Consider the following 22,445-nt stretch of genomic DNA (forward strand, 5'->3'; position numbering starts at 1 on the left):
TTACAGTGAATTAGTTTTATTTACACTAAATACTGTATATACATAATACTGCCTCTTGTTCACTTTTTTAAATATATACCCATTATAAAATAACGAAAATTACAAAAAAATACACTACAGGACACCGATACAGTCACCTCCATAGTAGGACTTGTTTTCCGCACACAAAATTCGTTTTTCTGGTTTCTGATGGTGAAATATGACCTGGACATGGACACTGGTTTTGTATAAACCTCTCATCTGTACACACAATTTTTGTTATGTAACTTCATAAACTCTTTGAGAATATTTCCCCAGAAGCTGCAAACATGTTTTTGTCCTTCTGAAAGTACACATATGGTGTTCACTCTTGCTTGACAACAGTAAGCTGATTCATTCCCACACCGTCCAACATATTGAGGACATTGTCTTACATAACTTCATTAGTCCACGTGGTTTTAGGCGTTCACCCGTACTGGATCGGAGACTTGGACACCATCATTATGAAGACGCCAGAGCTGTTCCCGTGTCACGCCCACACCACCGCAGGCTTTTACGGCAACAGAAAGTCTCTCTCTCAACAGCTGGAGTTCCCTCATAGCATTCCACAGGTGAGGGAGAGGGACCCGTACAATTACAAAATGTGCCGAAACTGAAACTGTAGGACAGGCAGCTTTTTAAAGAAGACACATCATGGAAAAAAATATTTATTTCAATGTTGATTTACATCACAAAGCTCACTTGACCATTTATTGAAATTAAAGTGTAAAAATAGGCCAATCAGAAGTTGTGTTGGTCATGACATCATCACTTTTGCATATTAACACTACTTCAGAAGTGATCCTGAGGTATTATTCAATCATAGCAGAGGTCATTTACAATACTTCCAGAGGTTTTTTTTTCCATCTGACGTTGACGGCCAATCAAAATCTGTTTGAATTTAAAGGGCCGGAACATTTAAAATGTGAACCTTAGAATAAATAACATTGTCGTCTATTGGTGTGTGTGCTATAGTTGTGCTTATCTTTAGTTAAAGGTCTTTGTGTGAACTGGCCTTGACCTGGTTAATTGATAACCACAATAAACTGAATTACGACATATTGGGCCCTATTTTAACGATCTAAGCGCATGCTCTAAGGCGCAAGCGCACCTAGGGCGTTGCCAAGTCCACTTTTGCTAGTTTAAGGATGGAAAAATGGTCGTCGCGCCAGGCGCATAGTCTAAAAGGGCTGTCCCTATTCCCTTAATGAGTCATGGGTGTGTTTTGGGCAAAACATGCAGTAAACCAATCAGAGTCTCATCTCCCGTCCCCTTTAAGAGCCAGTTGTGCTCGCGCCATGGCGGATTCGTTATTTACACGGCGGAATTTGCTATAGCAAAGACCGGACGCTTCTCCAGAGAGGAAACTTGTCTGCTTGTGCGCGAGGTTAAAGCACGCGTGCAGACCATCTACAGGACGAGCCAGATTTTGTATCTTTATGTCCACAATAATTGGCATTATTGTGTGTAATAAGCAGAATGTACGCACGCTGTGCACACGCCTATAGGCGCTCTTTAAATAACGAAAAAATATTAGGTTGCAGTCGGTCAATGGCGCAGTCTATTTCAGTTGCCTCAAAATAGCAACGGGCCCATGGGCGCGCAAATGCATTTGCTATTTAGACAACATGGTGCGGGAAACTGCATCGGGCTGAAACTAGCAAAAATGAGTTTGTGCCGAGTGTATGATAGGGCCCTAAAAATGAAGACAGCAAAAGTGACATAGGCATAAGTGCAAGAACTGTTTAATGAATTCTGGCTCTTTGTCTTGTCTTGACTCTGGCCAGAATGGAACAAGTGCCTTTCACGGTTGCAGATTATTTGAAAGTGGCATTATTGCACTGGTAATGAAATAAATGGTCGTTACATTAAGTGCTCCAAGCATCTCTATTCCTCTAAAAGTGCGCTCTCCAAAGTGCTTTCCCGTTCCCATCAGCGAGTGGCGGTTTTAATGAATCTCACACTGCACAGGAAAATAACCAGAATTTGCTCATCCGCTGAATTACACGAAAGGTAAACGTGTCACGTTGTCTTTGGCACTGAATGTTCCTATTAAACTGCTTAGCATGATATTTGGTTTGAGTTATACTTGTGTTGTTTATGCAGGCTGTGGTCAGACCGTCTCTCTCTCTGAGTTCTGCACACTTGGTTCACTCCTGCAGCAGCAGCGTACAAGCCTTCATCATTTCTAACATCGTCCTCATGAAGGGCCATGGCAAGGTAACGAAACATATTTATACAGTATGTCGCACACAGGACATAAATATGTCAAAATGTGCACCCACAGGACTTGTTTCTTTGGCTTTTTTGATGATATTTTCCTTGACTTGTACACGTTGACATTTACTGATTGTACATAATATAGTGGCTTCATTAAATATGTTAAAACTTCAGCCATTCTTCAAAGCGTGTTTGTCATGTATTTCACAGCACACTGTGAGAGATAAGCATCTCACCTTTAGGAAAGTTTATAACTTAAAATAAATTACATAAATAGAGAAAAGTGAGATGGCTAAAGTTTCTAACGCAATGAAACAATGTGATGCATTTAAACTCTGCCCATGTTTTGATGCATGACTATTTCTTGAATCTTACAATCATACAGACTCTTATTTCTATATTTAGTATGCTACTTTTACAGAAAATAAGTACACTTCAAATTTATTTGATGAAGTATACCTAAGCCAGTGTTGGGCAAGTTACTCTGAAAAAGTAATTCATTACTAGTTACTTATTACATATTCAATAATGTAATTAGATTACTGTAGAAATTACTCTCTCCAAAAAGTATTTAGTTACTTATTACTTCTTACTTTCTATATCCTATATCAACCTTGATGAGTTAAGTGATTGAAGGATAGCATTAGACATGAAACGGCTCTTTTATTTCATTCAAATAAATAATATTAAACTACATAAAGTACTCTTATTAACTGACCAAAGTATTACAAATGTGAGAATTATACATTAAAGCACAGATTTTAAAGTTAGACTTTGAATTTTGATGTCAATTCCACTATTGCACACACAAATATTACACAAAGTATTTAGTTTAATTACATCAGATGTAACTGTAATTAAATTACAGAAAAAATTTGAGTAATCCCTTACTTTACTTTTTCAAGGGAAAAGTAATTAAATTACAGTAACTAATTACTTAGTAACTAGTTATACCCAACACTGACCTAAGCAAAGTTCAAGTATACTTTATGTAAGTACTGATATCACGTGCTAGTAGTATACTTGTGAGTGTACTATTTCAATACTAATTGTCTCAATTTTACTTGATAAAAGTATACTTTAAGTGAAACAGTAGTACACGACTGATTAACATTTTTCGTTTGTACTACAATGATACCACAAGTAAGCGTATAGGTATAATGATAGTTAACCAGTTCAATACTTGGAGTTTGCTGGAAGTATACTTCAAAGTGTACTTTCATCAAATAAAAATGTGCTAGTAGTTTATTATACAGCAAGTATACCAGTAAGATTTCTTAAAGTGAACATAACATCATATTTATTGTTCTCTATTTTATATTGTTTATTATATTGTTACTATATAAACTGGGTGAAAAAGTATACAACTTAATCAAAAGAGTAAACACAACTAGAAACCAAGTATCCTTAAAATACTTCACTTTTAAGTATATAGTACGACTGAGTACAAGTATAGACTGAATATACTTTGACTTTTCTGTCAGTTTACACTTAATTTTATACTTGGTCAGGTATATTTTAGTATCATTTATTACTATTTAAAGAATTGACGTAGTAAGTATTCTTTCTTATTCTTATTTTAGTTTGAAATAATTTAACTAATTATTTAACTAATAGCATTCTTCATTCAATTTCTTTTTCTTGTAAGGGTAATTTTCTAAAATACAGGACGTTTTGGAAGATGTACATGTTGTATAATTTTCCTGGTTTTACATACTGTCCTCATGCGTGTACTGTTTGTTATATATCTGCCTCAATAATCTTCTGTAAAGCTGCTTTGCATGAATGCGAAACTGTGAAAGCGCTACAGAAATGAAGCTGAATTGAATACTGCACGTGTGTATTTCAGGGTCTGGGCTTCAGTATAGTAGGAGGCAGAGACAGCATGTACGGACCGATGGGGATTTACGTGAAGACCATCTTTCCCGGAGGGGCGGCAGCCGCTGATGGAAGACTACAGGAAGGTGGACTTGTTACATACACATCACACTGTAATTGATAACGGATGAGTCTATCATGATCTATCTGGATATGAAATGATGCATTAGGTGGAAGCGGACAGGAATCTCATATTAGGTAACTGTATTAGTGTTTCTGCTTTACAGGAGATGAAATCCTGGAACTGAACGGCGAATCTCTGCATGGTTTGACCCACGAAGATGCCTTGCACAAGTTTAAAGTGAGCAATGAACAGTGTCGATATTTAAACTACAAATGTTCAAAAACCGACTAATAATTTGCTATAATCTAGAGCTGTCAAACGATTAATCGCGATTAATCGCATCCAGAATAAATGTTTGTGTTTACATAATATATGTCCGTGTACTGTGCATATTAATTTTGTATTTATAAACACAAATACATACACATACTTTTATATATATTTAGGAAATATTTAAATGTATTTATTTATTTATATTTACCAATAACTGAAATTCTATATCAACGTTTATTCGTTGTTATATTTAGATTTAGATTTTTTTTTTTAGATTCAATTTATTGTCATTGCACATGTACAAGGCAACGAAATGTGACCTCTGCATTTAACCCATCCAGAGAGTAGTGAACACACACGTACCCCGGAGCAGTATTTAATATTTTAATATTTTTCTTAAAAATACGCATTGATGTGTATGTGTTCATAAATACAAAATTAATATGCACACTACACCGACATATGTTAGGTAAACACAAACTTTTATTCTGGACGCGATTAATCGCGATTAATCATTTGACAGTCCTACCGTATCATCACAAACGTGTGCTGTAAAGGTCACCGATGTTTACTCTCTATGAACTGTGTGTTTGTGTGTGAAGCAAGTGAAGAAGGGTTTATTAACTCTGGTGGTGAGGACCAGTCTGCGGGTGGGCGCTCTGCCGGGCAGTCACGGTCAGGTGTCTCAACTGTGTCGATCCAGATCGCTGAGCTCCAGTGCAGGTATAAGCCGGACGAGCGCTGACCTGGGAGAATATAACTGCCTCGGTAACCCTTCAAAACCTCAGGACAGAGTCATGATGGAGATCACGCTACAGAAGGGTCAGTATCATAGACTGCACATTTGTGTCTCATGGAAAGTCTACAATGTACAATGGGCTGAAACGTTCAATTGACATTATGAAGAAAGCTAATCTGGCTATACATTGCTAAAAGTTTGGACTATTAACACATTACTAGAATGGTTCAGACACTTGGGTTACAGTATTGTCCCCTTGAGGACATTTCGGATTGAGAATTTGTGATGCCTTTAAGGTTAAACTTAAAAAGTACACTGAAAGTATGCATTCTTATTTTATGTACTTATCAGAGTTGTGCTGCGTTCTGGGGCCGGTTGCATAAACTGCTTAGACTAGTCTTAGAAGTTAGTCATCACATTTTTTTCTTCAAGATTGATCATAACTTCTTTAAATCACTTACAAGGTAGATTGGGCTACTTGAAATATGAAAAGTAAGACTGATTAGTCCCAACTAAATTCTCGTCAGTAAGACGCAGTCTTAACTTAGCGGCTAAGTTTATGCAACTGGGCACAGGCCACCACCAACTGTGTCGCTACGAGGTCGTTAGAAGGCTTTCCTAGCTTTGGTTGTCCTAGAAACATTTATAAACAAGCCCTGCAGTAACTGACGAGAGACGGCTGACGTGAGCTCCGCTGCTGTACTCCTATTGGTAGTCCCTCCCGAAAGTCACTCATCATTTGCTTAAAGTTGAGCAAATCTCAACTTTGTCGAGTCTCTAGATACGCCCTCTTCCTGTCTTCCTCGTGTCACTGCCTGTCGCTAGGCTACCATTGAAATGAATGACATCGCCTCGCTTTGTCGCTGGCAGTCTGAACGGGGCTTTATACTTAAAATATCACTTAAGTATACTTGACATACACGGTCAGAAATGTCTGTTTATTTGGCCCATACTTGTACAGTCTTTTGATGTGGATAATACTTCAATGTATAATGAAGTATACTAAGTATACTTGGCTTGTAGTTGTGTTTTGATTGAGTAGCCCAGTTAAGTACTTTTCTCAAATAGTTTGACATACTGTCTCACATGTACGATACGAAGTTTATATAGGTAAAACATAAATAATACACTACGATATTAGGTTCACATAAAGAAAACGTTTTAAAATCTCTAAACTAGTGGTAAACTGAGAGTATACTTCAAAGTGCACTTTTGTACATAAAAAAATGTGCTACAAGCTATCAGTATACCTATGTATACTGTTTTGTAGTTGTATGTGTAGTGTAGTTGCATTACAAATGAAAAATATGAACTAGTGTACTTAAAGTGTACCACTATTGCACTTGGTGTTCTTTTATGAACTTAAAAGTTGGCTAAACTAAAAATGTTGTCCCAAGTGTACTGCTAGTACTTTGGAATTAGTATACTTACTACATAGTGTATAATTACGAATATACTTGAACATTTCTAAAAGGGATACTCTACCCTAAAATGAAACTTCTGTTATCATTTACTCACCCTCAAGTTGTTCTAAACCTGTATAAATGTCTTTGCTTGGTTGAATACAAAGAAAGATATTTGGAAGAATGTTAGCAACCGACATTTCTGGGGCACCATTGACTACCATAGTAGGTAGTAGAAAATGATTGTATCATTTTTTTGTTTTTTCTGGTGAACACAAAATGGGATATTTTGAAGAATTTAGGAAAGCAAACAGTTTTAGGGCACCTTTGACTGCCATTTTAATTTCCCCCCACTATGGTAGTCCCAGATATCCCAGAAATGTCAACATTTTTACAAATATCTTTTTTTGTGTTCAGCTCGAGTGTGAGTAAATGATGACAGAATTTTCACGTTTGGGTGGACTATCCCATATGCAAGAGCTATAAAGCTCTTGCATTAACATACCACATATTGAGATTAGTGTGTGTTTTGTATTTTCTCAGAGTTTGGTGTAGGTTTAGGTATTGGTCTGTGCTGCGTACCTTCAGCCAGTTGCTGTCCAGGAATCTACATTCATACGCTGTCGCCGGGATCAGTGGCTCACATGGATGGACGTTTAAGGTAGAGATCATCCAAACCCAATGTCATATTCCATTGTTTCATACATTTGATTTCTCCATGTCAATACGTCTGTCAGATGTGGCGATGAGATCATGGAGATTAATGACACGGTGGTTTGTAGCATGTCACTGAATGACGTCTACACGGTTCTGAGTCAGTGCAGTCCGGGTCCGGTTCGGATCATCATCAGTCGACATCCCGACCCGAAAGTAGGTCTTCGTTCCTCTCAGTAGTGTAATGCAGTAGTTCTCAAACTGGGGGCCGTGGCCCCTGGGGGGGCCCCAAGATGGATCCAGGGGGCCACAGATTTTGTGGCATTTTATGAAATATAGAAATTGATCATAGATTTTATGCAATCAAACATCAGAAAAATAAGACCACCAGACAAAAGAATTGATGTTTCAGCATTGTATAACCGAATATGTTTTTGTTTAAATAAAAATGTTAAATTTAATATTATAAGTCTTTATTTGGGGGGCCTCAAAGCGATGCACTCTACACAAAGGGGGCCTTACAATGAAAAAGTTTGAGAACCACTGGTGTAATGTGCTGTAGTGTGATTTCGTTTTGTTTATAGGCAAAAGCTTATGAATTGTGTTTGAAGGTTTCTGAACAGCAGTTAAACGAAGCCATCGCTCAGGCAGTGGAGCACAGCAAACTCAAGAGAGACAGGAGTCAGTGGAGTATGGACGGATGTAACAGCAGTACGTTCCCCGACTTATTTCATTGCTTGATTTTTCTGTTCGGAGCTCAAATAGAAATGGTTATCTTGATTCAGGCATGTCTGTATGTGATGTCAGGTCTGAGGAGATCAGACGGCTGTTCTCACAGCAGACAGAACCGGAGCTCGAGTCAGTTGACCTGCAGACGAGCGCAGAAGCCCATGATCCGCTCCTGCAGCGAAGGAGCTTACAGTCATCGCTGTATCCCAGAGAGCGTCAGCACTCAGTCCTTCCTACAGCCGGATCACGTCACCAGAGTGCACAGCATGGACGTCTCCTTAACCACCAACAGCGACACATCCCTCACTAACAGACTGTCTCCATCCTCGTACACGGACGACGATTATAACATTCCCTATAAAAGTCCGGTGAATTTCACTCAGCAGCAGCCGGTAGATGTGGCTGCAGGTGTGGGACCAGCCACCCGGCAACAGAGACGCTGCAGACGACAAGACCTTAGCGGACGGGAAACACTGACGGATTCCAGTGACTCCAGTCAAGGTTCACCAGTCAGAGAGAAAGATCTACTGGCATCTCAAAGCAACTGTCAGGTAGGCCGTTATAACAAAAGATATACTTATTATAGCTATATACTGTATACGTCATTTCATAAATGAATTGCGCTTTTCGTTTTCCGAAGGAGTCATTTACACCACACTTCTTGGAATTGTATCATTTCTCGTATTCGGTGCATACATCTTTTTTATAGTGTGAAAATTTCACATTGAGATTCGGAATCAGAATATATAATCTCAATTTTATATTTAAGATTGAAAAGAATGGGAATTCCGAGTGTGAATCTTAGTGATATTTTTGGCTATTTTTAAAATGTGTTTTAAAGCTGCAATACGTAACTTTACAAAAAACAAATACCAGTTACTGAAAAATGAAGAATTGTGGAAAACTGTTGGCTTACCTTGGATAATACACAATGGTAAGCTTATAATCATATTTGTTTTGTGGGGAACATTCGTTTGACGTCATTTGACTTCAACCCACGTAAAGACAAGTACGTAAAGTATTTTTTTCTTTGTTATTCTTTTTGTTAGTATTTATTGACGTGTTTGTTTTTCTTTTTATTTACAGTTTTTTCTTTTTATTTGTACTTGTCAGTTAAACGTAAAACCTTGTATATGTAGTTCTTTATCTTCTTTTTCTTTTCTCTTTAGTCTATTTTTATTATTTTTTTAAATATTTTTCATATTTGTCTATTTTTGTATTTATAGCTTGCATTCGTTGTAAATAAAGCATGAAAGTAAGCTGCAATTTTATGATTCAAACAGAGATGGCGCTAAAAAGGCAACAGTTACATATTGCAGCATTAAAAAGTTTAAGATAGAAAATATATTCTTTTAATATCAATACAATAAAATAACATATTTTTGTATGTATAAGATCTTTAAATATCCGATCACAAAAGGTGGATCCTGAACTAAAGATCATTTTACTTTTTTTGCTCTTTGCCTCCCAAGTAGGCGGATGTCGCTTTAAGGCCACTTCATTGCCCATAAATGGTAGTTGCGTAAGTCAAAGCGTGATTGGCTGAAGTGTGATCCTTTGCTCTTTTATTGTCAGCCTTTTTGTGAGTTTTGCAACATCATTGATATCATCATCACACATCTACAGGAAACTACAAACAGTTTGACACACTTGAGCTGTGCAGTGAAACATTGACAATATAATATCTGTTTCAAGTCATTCAAAGCTTTCATTGCCTCATGCACCTGCCTTTGGTCTCTCCACATGCATCTAGTTTTTCTGCAGTCTGTACAGGGCTTTGAGAAAGATCTCAAGGCTTCTGTTTAAGAGTGTACGTAGAAATTCATACTTCCCCTTTCTGAACTGGTTTACGTTAGCGTTTGAATATTTCTTATTACTGTATGTTACTTATATGTGCGCTTCTTGTTCAAATTTCATTTGCCACATTTTGCATTTTTTTGTCATTTCTTTTGTGTTGATTCTTGTGTTTGTGGCTTCGTATTTGAGAGTTTTGCATGAGGCATGGCTCCTTGTCAGTGTTTGCAGTTCTGCATTGTGAAATAATGGCAGATGCATTTCTACACCTCTTGATATTTTTTAACTTAAAATCAAGCAACGTTTTCCTGTTTTGGTGACAGGAAGTGGTTGAACGCTCAGAAGTCGGAACTAAAGTTTCGGTCTGTGTCTCTGAGCCTAAACCTGCCGTGGCAAGTGAGACAACACACAGAAAAGGCAGAGAACACAGAGGTATGTCAGAGAAAATTCTTGTTGATAAATACTAATGTTGATATATATATAAATATATATATATATATATATATATATATTCGTTTGCATAATAAAATTGAAAATATATGTTACGTGGGTTGGATTTACAAGTTTCATTCATGTTATTCTTTTGGAGATCAAGAATTGAACAGAAACATACTTCCTATGCTGAGACTATTCACTTCCTGACTTTAAGTTTTCAAAAGAAAAAATTACTTTATATATTCAGTATATACAAATATGTATATATATATATATTTTTGCATTTAAAACTGTTACATTAAGTAATGCATACATTTTTTTTGTAATGTTGTAACGTTAGAGTCTGTCCACACAAAGAGGTTTTCACATTGCACTTCTCTGTTTGGCAGCTCACGATTGGGAAATACATGTGAACACTATTGTATAATCTTACAGGTTCCGATTCCTCTTCCCCCGTGTGCAGTCCGAGCAAACGGGTCGGCCTGAGACGCCAGGCTCGTGTGGAGGTCACTACAGATCTACAACTTGACCCTTGGGTAAAGCTGACAGACAGCCCAGAGAACCAGTCGTACTGTTTCAAAACCATGAGTGACCATAATGGGGATAATGAAGTTAACGGCACAACTTCGGAAACCACAAACGTCGCCTCGGACTCGCATTCCGAACAGTCACCCAGTCTTAAAAAAGGTCCCCCGGTGGCTCCGAAGTCTGCATTGGTACGTCAAAGCTTAAAACACATTAAAGCTGGAAGACCAGTAAGAGAGCCTTTGAAACCGGACAGCAGGAACCAGGACACTGGCAGAACCTTCGGTTTGAGAGCTGCTTCATCGGGAGCCAATTTGTCCATCAGGCAGAAGATCAGCTCATTTGAGACCTTCTCAAGCGCAGAGGCCGCAGAAAGGCCAAGCAGGCGACTTGCCCCAACAACGTCCCTTCCTCTAATAGAGAAGACTGCTAAAACACAGACTGTAGACCACAGCCATGCAGGTCCTGTGATATGCAATTTAGAAATCAACGATAACTACCAGTCTCTACCGATAATTCCAACTTCCACACAGCCACCAGCGGAAGAAAAAACATCAGCTTCCCCCAGTTCGAATATCGCTTCAGACCCCCATTCTGTAGAGGAAGATAAGAATTCAACTTCTCTTGGTTCAAGTATCATTTCAGAGCCCTGCGAGCCAATCCCTGTCGAGGAAACCACTCGTGACTCCGTGAATATCCCGAAAGAGCTTCCACCTGTCGCTGAGACCGAGCAAGAATCTATACCTTCCCCAGAACCTTCAACCCACGTCCCACGGAGATCAAGCAGCTCAAAAGAGGCCACTGCAGAAAAGCCATCTGAAGGTGCTGGAAGTCACGGCGTGAGTTTGAGAACTAGGAGTCTGCCCCTTGGTTCCTCTGAAGCCCCCAATCTTGGCTTGGAAGGGGAGAGTCTGGGGATCATCCTGTCTTTTAGCAACCAGGTGTCCAGTGCTCTGATGCGGTCCATGCAGTCTCTCCCTCAGTCCCCTTGTGTAAGATTTGGAAACCCTTGGAGTGCCCCACCAGGTTCCTCTCTGCATAATCCCATAGAACAGGACTCGTCAAGTGAAAAGCCCACACCTTCCCAGACCCTTGAGAACAACGAAAGGGGTTTCTCCGTTAGGTACGTGTCTTCTCCAATTTTATTATCTGTGAAAAGATATAGGACAAATGCATTTGCCAGATTGAAGCTTTTGGGTATAATTGCGTTTGGATACAATCACAGGGACAAGAGCCAACACTGGCAGCTTCTTTCATGTTGAAAGCTGGCTGTACGATAAAAGCATTGCAAAGCTTTGAATCATTGGGAGTCTGTTTTTAAATGAAACAAGAAGAGGAAATGCAGCTTGGTTGCTTTAGTCACACACAGCAGACCCTTTCGTAGTACAATTCTGTAATTAGATAACCTCATCATTTCTTATCACTTTACGTGAGGAACTAAAGAGACCCGTTTGACCCAAAATAGCTGGCGGATATGTGCAAATGACACATAAATTAGCTTGTAGTTCTAGAAAGTGTAGACTTAAGTCGTCACATGCGTTTAAGCCCACATCCTCTTGGCAGCATCCCAACTGAGTTTGAGTGGTTTCAGACTAGTTTCAATCAACACACTTATTTTTTTCTGCTCAACAGCCTGGCCGAACTGAGAGAACGCACTATTGAGAGAGGGGCAGAGTGTGAGAAGGAAGATGAGACCCCCGAAAGACCCCTCACTTCAGCCTCGGCAGTCTGCGCCCAATCCATGATCTCAGCCCTTCCGCCAGAGGAGATCCAGGAGATGATTCAGGAAGTCAAGGATCTGGATGAAGACACGCTAAGGGTGAGTGGCTCTCTGGTTCCGTAAGCGATACCACAATGTACGTGTTGTCGGCTATTGTCTGCTTTTCATTACTTCCACATCCTGCTCGCAAACTTGAATGTGTATGAGAGGTGTGACTGAGGAACAATCAGTTCTTTGTGAAGTAGCGGCATATTGAAAGTGCTTGAAAAGTCAATGGACTATTAAATTCCCATATAATATAAATAATATATAAAAATAAATAAATCATATTTCTCAGGGTGAATGAGGCGATACCCATTTATTTATATGCCATTAGGAATCTGCTTTGTGTACGGTATAAGCGAAAAGCCAAACACAATACAGCATCAATATCTTTCTGAAATTCCTTAAGAGCATCCCAGATTATTTCTGTAGGCTGTATAAAATAGTATTCCTCTATTGTAGTGGCAAGACGTAAGCGACAGGGCCACGTGGTCTTAATGCCTTGAACCTCGAAGTGTCAGGGGCCCCTAGACACACATCTGAGGCTCAACACTGGAGTCTTTCTCAATACAGCTTCAGCTGGTTGGCCTTTAGTCAATATAGCACAATTTCTCTCTCATTGACTACGGTATATGATTTGGTATTAGAGGACTGTTTGAATTATTCAAATATTACAGCAAAACGGCGTTTGATGGTGTCTAATAGCCTACTAAATGATTTGAACCCAATCATTCTCAGTTGACAGCGGCCTCGTGGGACCAAGAGCCGACCCTGGTCAGCAGCACGCGCAGACAAAAGCGCACCTGGAAACCATTAAAGATGCAGCTGGTCTTTATAAAGCAATAAACCTGCTTTCCTAAATGCTGATCGCTCTCTAACATGTTGTGTAATGACTGCTATTCTAAATGGATCAGAGAATGGATATTCTGTTTACCTTATATATTTGGAATAGCCACACTACAAAGTGTGTTCAAACCCACCGACCGCAAAGTACCCGAGAAACGAGACTGAATTGGTTTTCTTAACTTCCATTAGCAACTGGAAGACATCCATGTTGTGATTCTGCATAAAGAAGAAGGAGCTGGCTTGGGTTTCAGCATCGCTGGGGGTATCGATCTAGAGAACAAGGCAACTACGGTGAGTGATGCCTCCACTTCTTCTTTAATGTGCTTCACCTTTCAACAGGAGAGAAACGCTACTTAAAGATTATACAATTAGCTAATGATGAGATGCATGATGTTTGGAAATGCATGAGCCTCCGCTCATGCATTTCCAAACAAAACTACACACACATTTACATTATTGAACATATTTTATACACTGCATTTCTTTTAATCCATCCCTCCTCAGGTCCACAGGGTTTTCCCCAATGGTCTGGCCGCTCAGGAGGGCACCATAGAGCGAGGCGATGAGGTTTTGTCCATCAACGGGCAAACGCTCAAAAACATCATGCACGGCGATGCCACGGCCATACTCAGGCAAGCTCGCAGCATGAAGCTGGCGGTGGTGGTGGTGTGCAAAAATAAAGACGCGGAAGGGAAAGGAGGCGCTAACGCTAATGAGTTTAGCTTAAGCAGTGGGGCAGAAAGCAGCTTCACAGGTGGGCTGCGTGTTGAGAAAGTTAATCCCCTCTTAATAAGGCTTATAGGCACTTCATGGACTAAATATAACAATATATGCTTGTTAATTCAGATGATTAATTGTGTTTCTGCCAGGAGATGATGGAGGTGAAGCTGTCACTCTGGAGCTGGAGAAGAACGCAGGTGGTATTGGATTTAGTCTTGAGGGTGGAAAAGGCTCCATTTCGGGAGACAGACCACTGACTGTCAACAGAGTATTTACAGGTCAGGAGATTACAGGAATATGTCAATCGTGGACTTGTGACTGTCCTCTCGTACAGATATTAGGACAGATGTCATATTAAATTTGATGTAGTAGGTGCTACTCTGTGGTGCAGTTTCTCGATTATTCGGCCAGTGGAAATTCTTCTCATGAACAAAGTCTGTGAAAATTTTATTTCTACAGCACTTTTTCAAAATTGGGAATTGTTGCAAAGCAGCTTTAGAGAAAATACACAGAACTAGGGTTGTTCGCCACGAGTATCGTTAATAACCATGATAACCGTGAAAAAAAAAATCATATTTATTTTAAAAATTCATCATATATTGCGATAATCTCATTAGCGTTGATTATTATCGTTACTGTGACAGCCCTATTGTGACAGACATTGGCCAATACAGCACAGAAATAGTGTAAAATGATTGAAAACAGGAGAATTTTAAATGACATAAATATGAAAATAACACATAAAACGGAGAAATAGTTGACCCATTACATGAAAACTGTCATTATTGACCTTTGTCTGTTTTTATTTATTGTTTACCATTTGATGTCATTGTGAACTGAAAGGTGTAAAGGTTCAATTTTCATGACCAAGTGCACTAGGCTGTGGGCTGTCAAGGACTATCCCTTTAAAACAGTAACCGGCACCCACTGACTTGCATTGGTTTTGTGTCGATATAGTAGAATTGAATGGGTGCCAGCGCTGTTTGGTTATGAACTTTTTTCAAAATATCTTGACAAGAGGGTGAGTAAATGATGACCGAATTTTCATTTTTGGGTGAACTAGCCCTTCAATCGGTCGAACTGTTTTAAAGAGATAGCCCTTGACAGCCTAGTGAACTTTGATCACTTTAATACACTGAATCAAATGATAACCTTGACATCTATACCTAATATCTCGGTTTCATATTTGCGATGAAACGAGTATTGTTTTTGAAGTTGTAATGTGTGGTTCTTTTTTCCGGCAGGGAGTGATGCTGAGCAAAAGGGTCTGACGTCTGGTGATGAGGTTCTGCAGATTCAGGATTCGTCTCTGCAGGGACTAACACGATTCGAAGCCTGGACGTTCATCAAGGGTCTCAGCGAAGGGCCGTTTAAACTCATCATTAAGAAAAAAAGATGTGAGGAGAGCTAACCGTGCTGTTTAATGTGGAATCCGTCAATGCAAACCACACCATTTAAAGCCTTATGGAAAATGACTTGCTCAAACGTTAATCCAGTACCTCAGAGATGACGTATTTTTGTGGGCTAACTCGGAATCAAGCGAATGCAAGTCAGTGGGTGCTAGGGATGTAACGATTCACCGTGAGCCGGTTGAAAATCGGTTATAATGAGTGACGATTCAAATCGGTTGAGGTGTGAACTGAATCGCAATACATTTTTTGAACAGCAGGGGCCGCTATTTTCACTGCAAATCTAAACGTGGACATGCTGATATTTCTTAAATGCAAAAAAATCCAAGAAAAGCTCAGACAGTATTAGTTTGTTTATATTAAAGAGACTTTTTCTATTATTAATTTGTTATAAAATTGCAGTTTATTTTTGTTATTTGAAATAAAACATTATTTTATTATACAAAGAAACGTGAAGCATTTAAGAAATAATGCAAGGGAAGTTGTTCATTTCTAATTTGTTTCAACTCATTTTGTAAAAATAAATCGTGAATAAATCGCATCGTGAGATCAGAATCGTGACTCGCATCGCATCGTGAGCTGAGTGAATCGTTACATCCCTAGTGGGTGCTGGTTCCCTCGACCGAAAGCCTATACATTCCCACAGACTTTTGGAAGATCGCAACAAATAAGCTCCGTGATTAACAAAGGTTTATGATGTTTACACATGTTGTCTATCAAGATAATCTTTACAAATCAACACCACATTTGTTACTTTTAAAGGGGAAATACAATCGGCAGAAGTAAAAAGCTAACTCGATGCTATAAACAGACTGCACTTAAGGTCGCACGATATCAACGTCACCACCACCAAACCTCCACAACTCTTTCAAACTTGATTAAAAATGTGTTCCCTGGTAAATAATTACTCCGTGAATGAATCCGCATCTATGTTTTAAGAGATTTGTGTCCATTATTTGTGAGCTTTATGACATCCAACGTCCCCGCCAAAGGAGGTAGTCGCTTTAGCAACTTGTTAGCAACCGCTGTTTTTAAGACACAATAAGGCTTTAAAAAATCACAAGCGGGTTACAATTGGTGTGTTTAATGTCATAGAATAAAACGTGAAAATATATTTTGAGGTTTTGTTAACCAATTCAACACCCCCAAAAAACCCCATTCAAAAAACCACTAGACTTTGGAGCGATGGAACCGGACGTCCGAAAATGCTAACTCGCTTTCGGGGTTTGCGTACAAAAATACGTCATCTCTGAGCCTCCCAATACAGAATGTATATTCAAATCTTTACTTAAAGAAACGGTTCACCCCAAAATAAAAGTTTTGTTATCATTTACTCACTCCCATGTTGTTGTTAACATGTTATTTTTGAAGAACAGCTTGGACACTTATATAATAAACATATACGTATTATAAATATAAAGATAGTTGAATTATTTTTTTAGCGTAATACCAAACAAGTGTCCAACAACTGCCGAACGGTCTTATTTGTATGTAGGATATTCTTCCAAAATTGATGTGTTGTATGTAAAAAACGTACAGTTGTCTTAGGATCTGTTTTTGTTCGACTCCTGTCAGTGTGTGATATTCTACTATGTGTTCAGGAAAATTTGCTTGAGTTGTTTGATGGCACATCAGTTGTGCTGGTATTGTACTGTTTCACATGATCAGGGATTGAAAAACACGATTCTTGTCAAGTCGGCCTGTTTCGAAGCTAAGATTTGCACAACCCTGTAAATAAATATTTCAGTTCTAGTTGTATGGCATTTTACCAAAGCGGAATGTGAAGAACACACATTGCCTTGCTCGTGTTCGCCACAAAACCTTCTCAAGAGACAAATACTTTATACAGTATTAATTCAAATATTTCCAGATGATCTTTACTTTTTGCCTTTTTTTTAACGCTTCTCGTAGAAATGCAGCATTTTAATGTATCCTCAAAGAATTTATTTTATTCCTTTTCATCACAGGTTTTAATAAAAAAAAGATCTAACACCAATATTCACCTCTTACAGTTCAGTAAACAACTACTGTGCCAAACATTGCTAGTATTCTGCTATTGTTCATTTTGATTTTCATGCAGTGGACTTGGACTCTGGTGGGCACTCATGACCCGTGAATGGAAAATTACATTCTCCAGAAAGGCCTTTATGTGCGAAAGGGACTATTATCTGCTTCCCTATAAAAGAAGTCTTAATATATTGAAATTGTGTGGGAACAAAAACATTGTAGTTACATTTTACGGATTTGTAACGTTTCAATAAACTTTGGTGGCAAAACATTGCATGCGGTTATTTTGCACGTTGTTCATTTTTGCATATTATATCATATTGTGCGTGCGTGCGTGTGTGTGAAAGGAAATCCAATTACAAGCAGATGATCATCAATAGTTTTAATATCAATAAAATCACAAATCAGCATCTAGAATTGTGCAATGTCCTAGTTTACTTCCCATAGTTGCAATCGATGTCACATGGACGAAAAACAAATTGCACTGTACAAAGAACAAGCAAAAACGTTTTAAAATATGAAAAAATTGAAACCCCTTTCCCACAAACACCTGAGTCACCTTTTAACATCCAATCAATTCCAGATCACGAAAATCAAGACTATACTTTCTTTTTGAATATCTTTCTCTTGAATTTTATTCTTCAGAGAATAATCCAAAACCATAATGTTCGAAAAAAATCTCATATCAAGTTATGGAAAATAAATTAATGTATTATTAATGATTATTAATAAGAAGTTTTGGCATAAACCGAATGCCTTGGCTATAACCAGAACAATACTACCAAAACAAAAGCAAGCACACGAAACGCACATCATTAGCTCTCTAAAATAATCCAAAATGCTTGCATTATAGAGCATATGACTCTTTTATATAAAAAATAAAACCGAACATATCTCAAGGCCATGGACATGCATTCACATTTTCACGAAAGTCATACAGGCATTAAAATACTGTACACACGGTTTGACACGCATGTGACCGGATGGACAAACAGGCAAACGGTTAATAGAGGTCACAGTCAGCACATGAGACGGTTCATTTATTGAGGTATAAACAGGCCCTTTTGTCCTTGTGCAATGTAGACTGATTACAAGACTAAAGGCTAAAATACACGACAAGACTTTTGCTCAGATTTTCAGTCTGGACTTGTCGCAGAAAGTCTGTGCAGATTTGATCAGTTAGTGTGTTTCTATCTGAAACTTTCATAAAGTCTGCAAGTGTATGATGTCTAGTTTAAAACAAATCTGTTCAGAAAAGTCTTGTAGCGTATTCCAGCCATAAGGCAGAAATGTGGGGACAAAACTGGATGAATTGTAACTAATATCACTGCATTCCAGTTTTAGTGCTTTCTGGAATGTTTTAAAGGGCTTTTATTTGATACAAATATGAAAACTTAAAAGTTTGCATTTAAAAAAGATTAAAATGTTTCGTAACATCACATTTTGTGATGAAAATTCCGATTTTTTGTTTAATTTGTCAACATTTTAACGTTAAAATGTAATTGAATTAAACGTTGCTGCTTTAAATGTAGTTTTTAAGCAGTGGTTTTTGTTTCGGCATGCTTTACAACGAATTACGAATTATAATTGCAATTCATCTCAAATTCAGGAGTTTGACATTATTTATTCCCTTCTCGATTCTTAATTCATTTCTGAAGGATTGTTTTAGCCTATTTGGTCAGTCTTGAGCGTACAGTACATCAAATCTGTTGCGTAAAACAGCTTCTGACAAAACTAAAACTGAGCATCTAACAAGAAGGTTTGATCTTAAAAGACAACGACTTACAGGAATGTAACTGAAACTCTAGAAATACCGGCTCTTTGCTTAAAAAATAGTGTGCTGCCTATATAGTCAGCATCACAGGCACACTTCTGGTGCAAAAACTGTTATCACCACACAGGTCTGAATTATGACAGAAACTAAATCTTTAAGGATCGCAAACCCCTAGAATAAATTTTTGTTTTCATGTGAATCTCTAGGTTTTCGAATGAGTTTTTCATTATTCACAATGTTACACTGCCAAGGTATGTTTGGTCACATGTAGGCTACTGGAAGAATCAAGAATATATCTAAAGGTCTTTTCTGCTCTTACTAAAGCATGATTGAGTGCATTAAAATGGTTGTATTTGTGATTAAAGGAGAATCATCTTTCCAAAGCGCCACTGGTGTTATTTGAGCGATTTTGTCGCTTTGCTCAGGTTGTTGTAAAAGTCCACCATACTGGTGGGGAAAAACGAATCGACAACTGAGCGAGGGAGCAAACCTCCGAGATCCGTCTGAAAGAAACTGAACAGCTGAGTTTTACCAGGTTCCCTAAAAAACAGAGAGAGAAAGAGAGAGAGAGTAAATATATGTATTTGCTGCCATCTCCTGTCTGATTTTTTAATTACAGCAACCAAAGTTAAACGTACCCGGGAACTGGAACACAAAAACAGCCACACGGGTGATTGAAGCCCCTGACGTATCCTGACTGCGGAGGACAGTTGGGATGGTTTACGTTGGTAGCTATCAAACAATAAAACATCAATGAGTTCATATTGAGATCATTACGACTTTTGATCGCAGACATGACAAATCTGAGCTCAGTTTGAGACATTGTTGAGATGTAGAGCAAAAGTTTCCATTTGCTCTCCATCGATGTCTAGAAACGAGTTTTCTTTCCTGTGGCCGCGCGGGCCCAGATTTCCTGTTATGACATCATCCATGCTAATCCAATCCCAGATAGCACAATCCATCTGGTTTACGTCTATTTGACGTCTGCATTTACATCTGCAAGACATCTACAATACATAGTTTGCTCATCTGCAATACGTCTCGGAGACGTCTGAACGTCTGTAATACGTCTGCTAAAGATCTGGAGATCTGCTGCTTAAAAGCATCTGCTAAACATCTTAGAAAGAGCTGTTGTACATCCATTCTAAATCATAAACATCTTACAGACATCTTCTAGATGTCTATATGACGTCTGACAGCAGACATCTCCGTGACGTATTGCAGATGAGCAAACGATGTATTGTAGATGTCTTGCAGATGTAAATGCAGACGTCAAATAGACGTAAAGCAGATGTATGTGCGCTATCAGGGATCGGATGAGTACATATTTGAAATTCAATAAAAGCACATTTTCAGACACCAATTCTATTAATGACCCAAAGGAAATCACCCGATGAGCACAGATTATTTTTCTTTTATAACAAATCGAATGCCTCGTCTTGAAGATCTTCATGGACATGCACGTCCTGTGAATTAGATAAATATAGTTATGCCATCTTTACAAACTAAAGCAGCATAATAATAAAGCAAATGTTGTTCGAAGAAGTAAAGACACGTACCGTTCGATGACACGGTGCCGTCTTCATGGTGCTTGATGGAAACAACATCAACAAAATCTCGAGGTGATATGATACCCATGGCAGCCGACGGCGTGACAGTTCGGCAGATCATAACGTCCTAGAAAGGATCAAAGGAGAAAAGGAGCAACATCAACCAGTTTGTCGTGCCCTAAATAATGCTTTATATAGTAAATCACCACAATAAAAAAACCACTCAAAAATACTGCAATAGAGACGGGAAACCACATGTTTTACCAAATATTCTGCATGTACAAAGAATGTAAACTCTAAAGTAAGAATAGTGAAATAAAACAGAAGAGGGAAGAGAATGCATGAGTGAAAGTGTGTGTTTATCTCACCGCAGACACCTGCTCAATCAGCTCGAACCTTTTCAGGTTAGTGTCCCATTTGACTCGAAATCCATCGATTTCAGGTTTCAAACAGTCCCACACTTTCTCTGGACTGGCATTGACAAGCCCCTCCCCCTTATACCTGTAAGACCCAAAGAAACACGCAGGTCAAAGGTTCATGGCTTGTGTACTCTGTCCACAGTGTGTCAATACTTGCAAAAACCTCATCTAAATCCAACCTAAAACACAGTTTTGTATCGTAATGCACGTTGCAAATAATGTAAATGTACACATAATAATTGAATGAGGCACAACTGCACTATATAAAGCAAGTATTATGTACAAAAACGAAATAATGTGTATGTGTGTTACTTTTTTAAACAATGTCACGTACATTTATATCACGATATAGGTGTGTACTGATTCTCATTCATTTTTTTTCTCATTAGTAAATAACATTGAAGTATTGAAAAAGCACGGTCTTTAAACAAAACACAGTTTTATATAAATATAGTTGATGTTGGGTTGCAATACTTATGCAATGACACATTTATAAACTTACACATATCCTGAAAATTCACAAGAAGGTCTCCACGACACCACAACATCATTCTAAAAAGAAACAATATCACATAACTATGTGTTGTGTATGGATCGAAATTGTGAAGATCTTTAAAAACCAAGACAGTTGAATACTTACAGTTTTCTTACATATTTTCCATCCGGATTCGTCTTTTCTGTAGCTCAACAGATGATCTTCGACTGATCTGGCTGCATTTATATAATCCATGACGGCTGAAATAATCATTGATTTTATTTGACCCCTACCAGCGCCTGTATTCAAGCGTTATATCGCGGGAGACCGACTGCGACCTATACGGGTAAACCATACGATTCCGCCACGATATTTGCGTAAATACGTTCGTTTACGTAAACTAAGTGTTTAATAGTTTGTGGTGGCTGAAGTGTCCAGTTCATTCATTAGTTAACGATGGTGGCCATTCATCCTGACCCACCGGCTGCGACCGCGATAATCGATACGGTCATACCGAGATGCGCGCGCCGCTTGGATTATCTACGCGCGATCAAAACGGACTTCACAAAAGATAGAAAACGTGTCGTCTGGTGCTAGAAAAAGAATAAAAATGAGTAAAAGGCCACTTCCTTACTGTGTAACGTGTCAGGGGGTTGTTGCATTCTGGGAAATGGAGTTTTCTGGGATATTCCAGCTGTGCGACTACTGCAATGCCCTACATTACAGTATCACGCGTTGTTAACGTGGATAA

General features: G+C 38.5%; 2 protein-coding genes across 5 annotated transcripts in view; one reads left to right on the plus strand and one right to left on the minus strand.

Annotated features, from left to right (window-relative positions):
- Window positions 1-17,749, plus strand: part of il16 (interleukin 16) — a 30,801-nt gene extending 13,052 nt beyond the window's left edge. For 2 of the 4 annotated variants that reach the window (XM_057354117.1, XM_057354206.1), the window contains exons 7-23: window positions 442-590; window positions 2,125-2,238; window positions 4,088-4,202; window positions 4,344-4,417; window positions 5,056-5,275; window positions 7,139-7,256; window positions 7,333-7,465; window positions 7,861-7,960; window positions 8,057-8,529; window positions 9,732-9,788; window positions 10,096-10,204; window positions 10,643-11,855; window positions 12,365-12,551; window positions 13,530-13,631; window positions 13,845-14,094; window positions 14,210-14,338; window positions 15,305-17,749. In XM_057354117.1, the coding sequence (XP_057210100.1) occupies window positions 442-590; window positions 2,125-2,238; window positions 4,088-4,202; window positions 4,344-4,417; window positions 5,056-5,275; window positions 7,139-7,256; window positions 7,333-7,465; window positions 7,861-7,960; window positions 8,057-8,529; window positions 9,732-9,788; window positions 10,096-10,204; window positions 10,643-11,855; window positions 12,365-12,551; window positions 13,530-13,631; window positions 13,845-14,094; window positions 14,210-14,338; window positions 15,305-15,471 (3,710 nt within the window). In that variant the 3' untranslated portion in view covers window positions 15,472-17,749. The remainder of the gene's footprint in view (window positions 1-441; window positions 591-2,124; window positions 2,239-4,087; window positions 4,203-4,343; window positions 4,418-5,055; window positions 5,276-7,138; window positions 7,257-7,332; window positions 7,466-7,860; window positions 7,961-8,056; window positions 8,530-9,731; window positions 9,789-10,095; window positions 10,205-10,642; window positions 11,856-12,364; window positions 12,552-13,529; window positions 13,632-13,844; window positions 14,095-14,209; window positions 14,339-15,304) is intronic. The other 2 variants (XM_057354293.1, XM_057354376.1) reach the window with 2 other exon arrangements.
- A 76-nt stretch (window positions 17,750-17,825) lies between these two features.
- Window positions 17,826-22,432, minus strand: stard5 (StAR-related lipid transfer (START) domain containing 5). Its single transcript, XM_057354622.1, has 6 exons — window positions 21,860-22,432; window positions 21,722-21,771; window positions 21,169-21,301; window positions 20,810-20,927; window positions 19,889-19,982; window positions 17,826-19,790 (listed from the first exon to the last, which is right to left on the minus strand). The coding sequence occupies exons 1-6, from the start codon at window positions 21,965-21,967 to the stop codon at window positions 19,646-19,648; spliced, it is 648 nt and encodes a 215-aa protein (XP_057210605.1). The 5' UTR covers window positions 21,968-22,432; the 3' UTR covers window positions 17,826-19,645.
- Between the last annotated feature and the right edge of the window lie 13 nt (window positions 22,433-22,445).

The sequence above is a fragment of the Triplophysa rosa genome, linkage group LG1 (assembly GCF_024868665.1).
Source record: "Triplophysa rosa linkage group LG1, Trosa_1v2, whole genome shotgun sequence".
Taxonomy (NCBI): domain Eukaryota; kingdom Metazoa; phylum Chordata; class Actinopteri; order Cypriniformes; family Nemacheilidae; genus Triplophysa; species Triplophysa rosa.

Coding starts and splice junctions, on each gene's coding strand:
- stard5 (XM_057354622.1), bottom strand. CDS start 21,967: ATGATTATTTCAGCCGTCATGGATTATATAAATGCAGCCAGATCAGTC. Junction 21,302..21,721: donor TGTGAATTTTCAGGATATGT/GTAAGTTTATAA, acceptor TGGGTCTTACAG/GTATAAGGGGGAGGGGCTTG. Junction 19,791..19,888: donor TTTTGTGTTCCAGTTCCCGG/GTACGTTTAACT, acceptor TCTGTTTTTTAG/GGAACCTGGTAAAACTCAGC.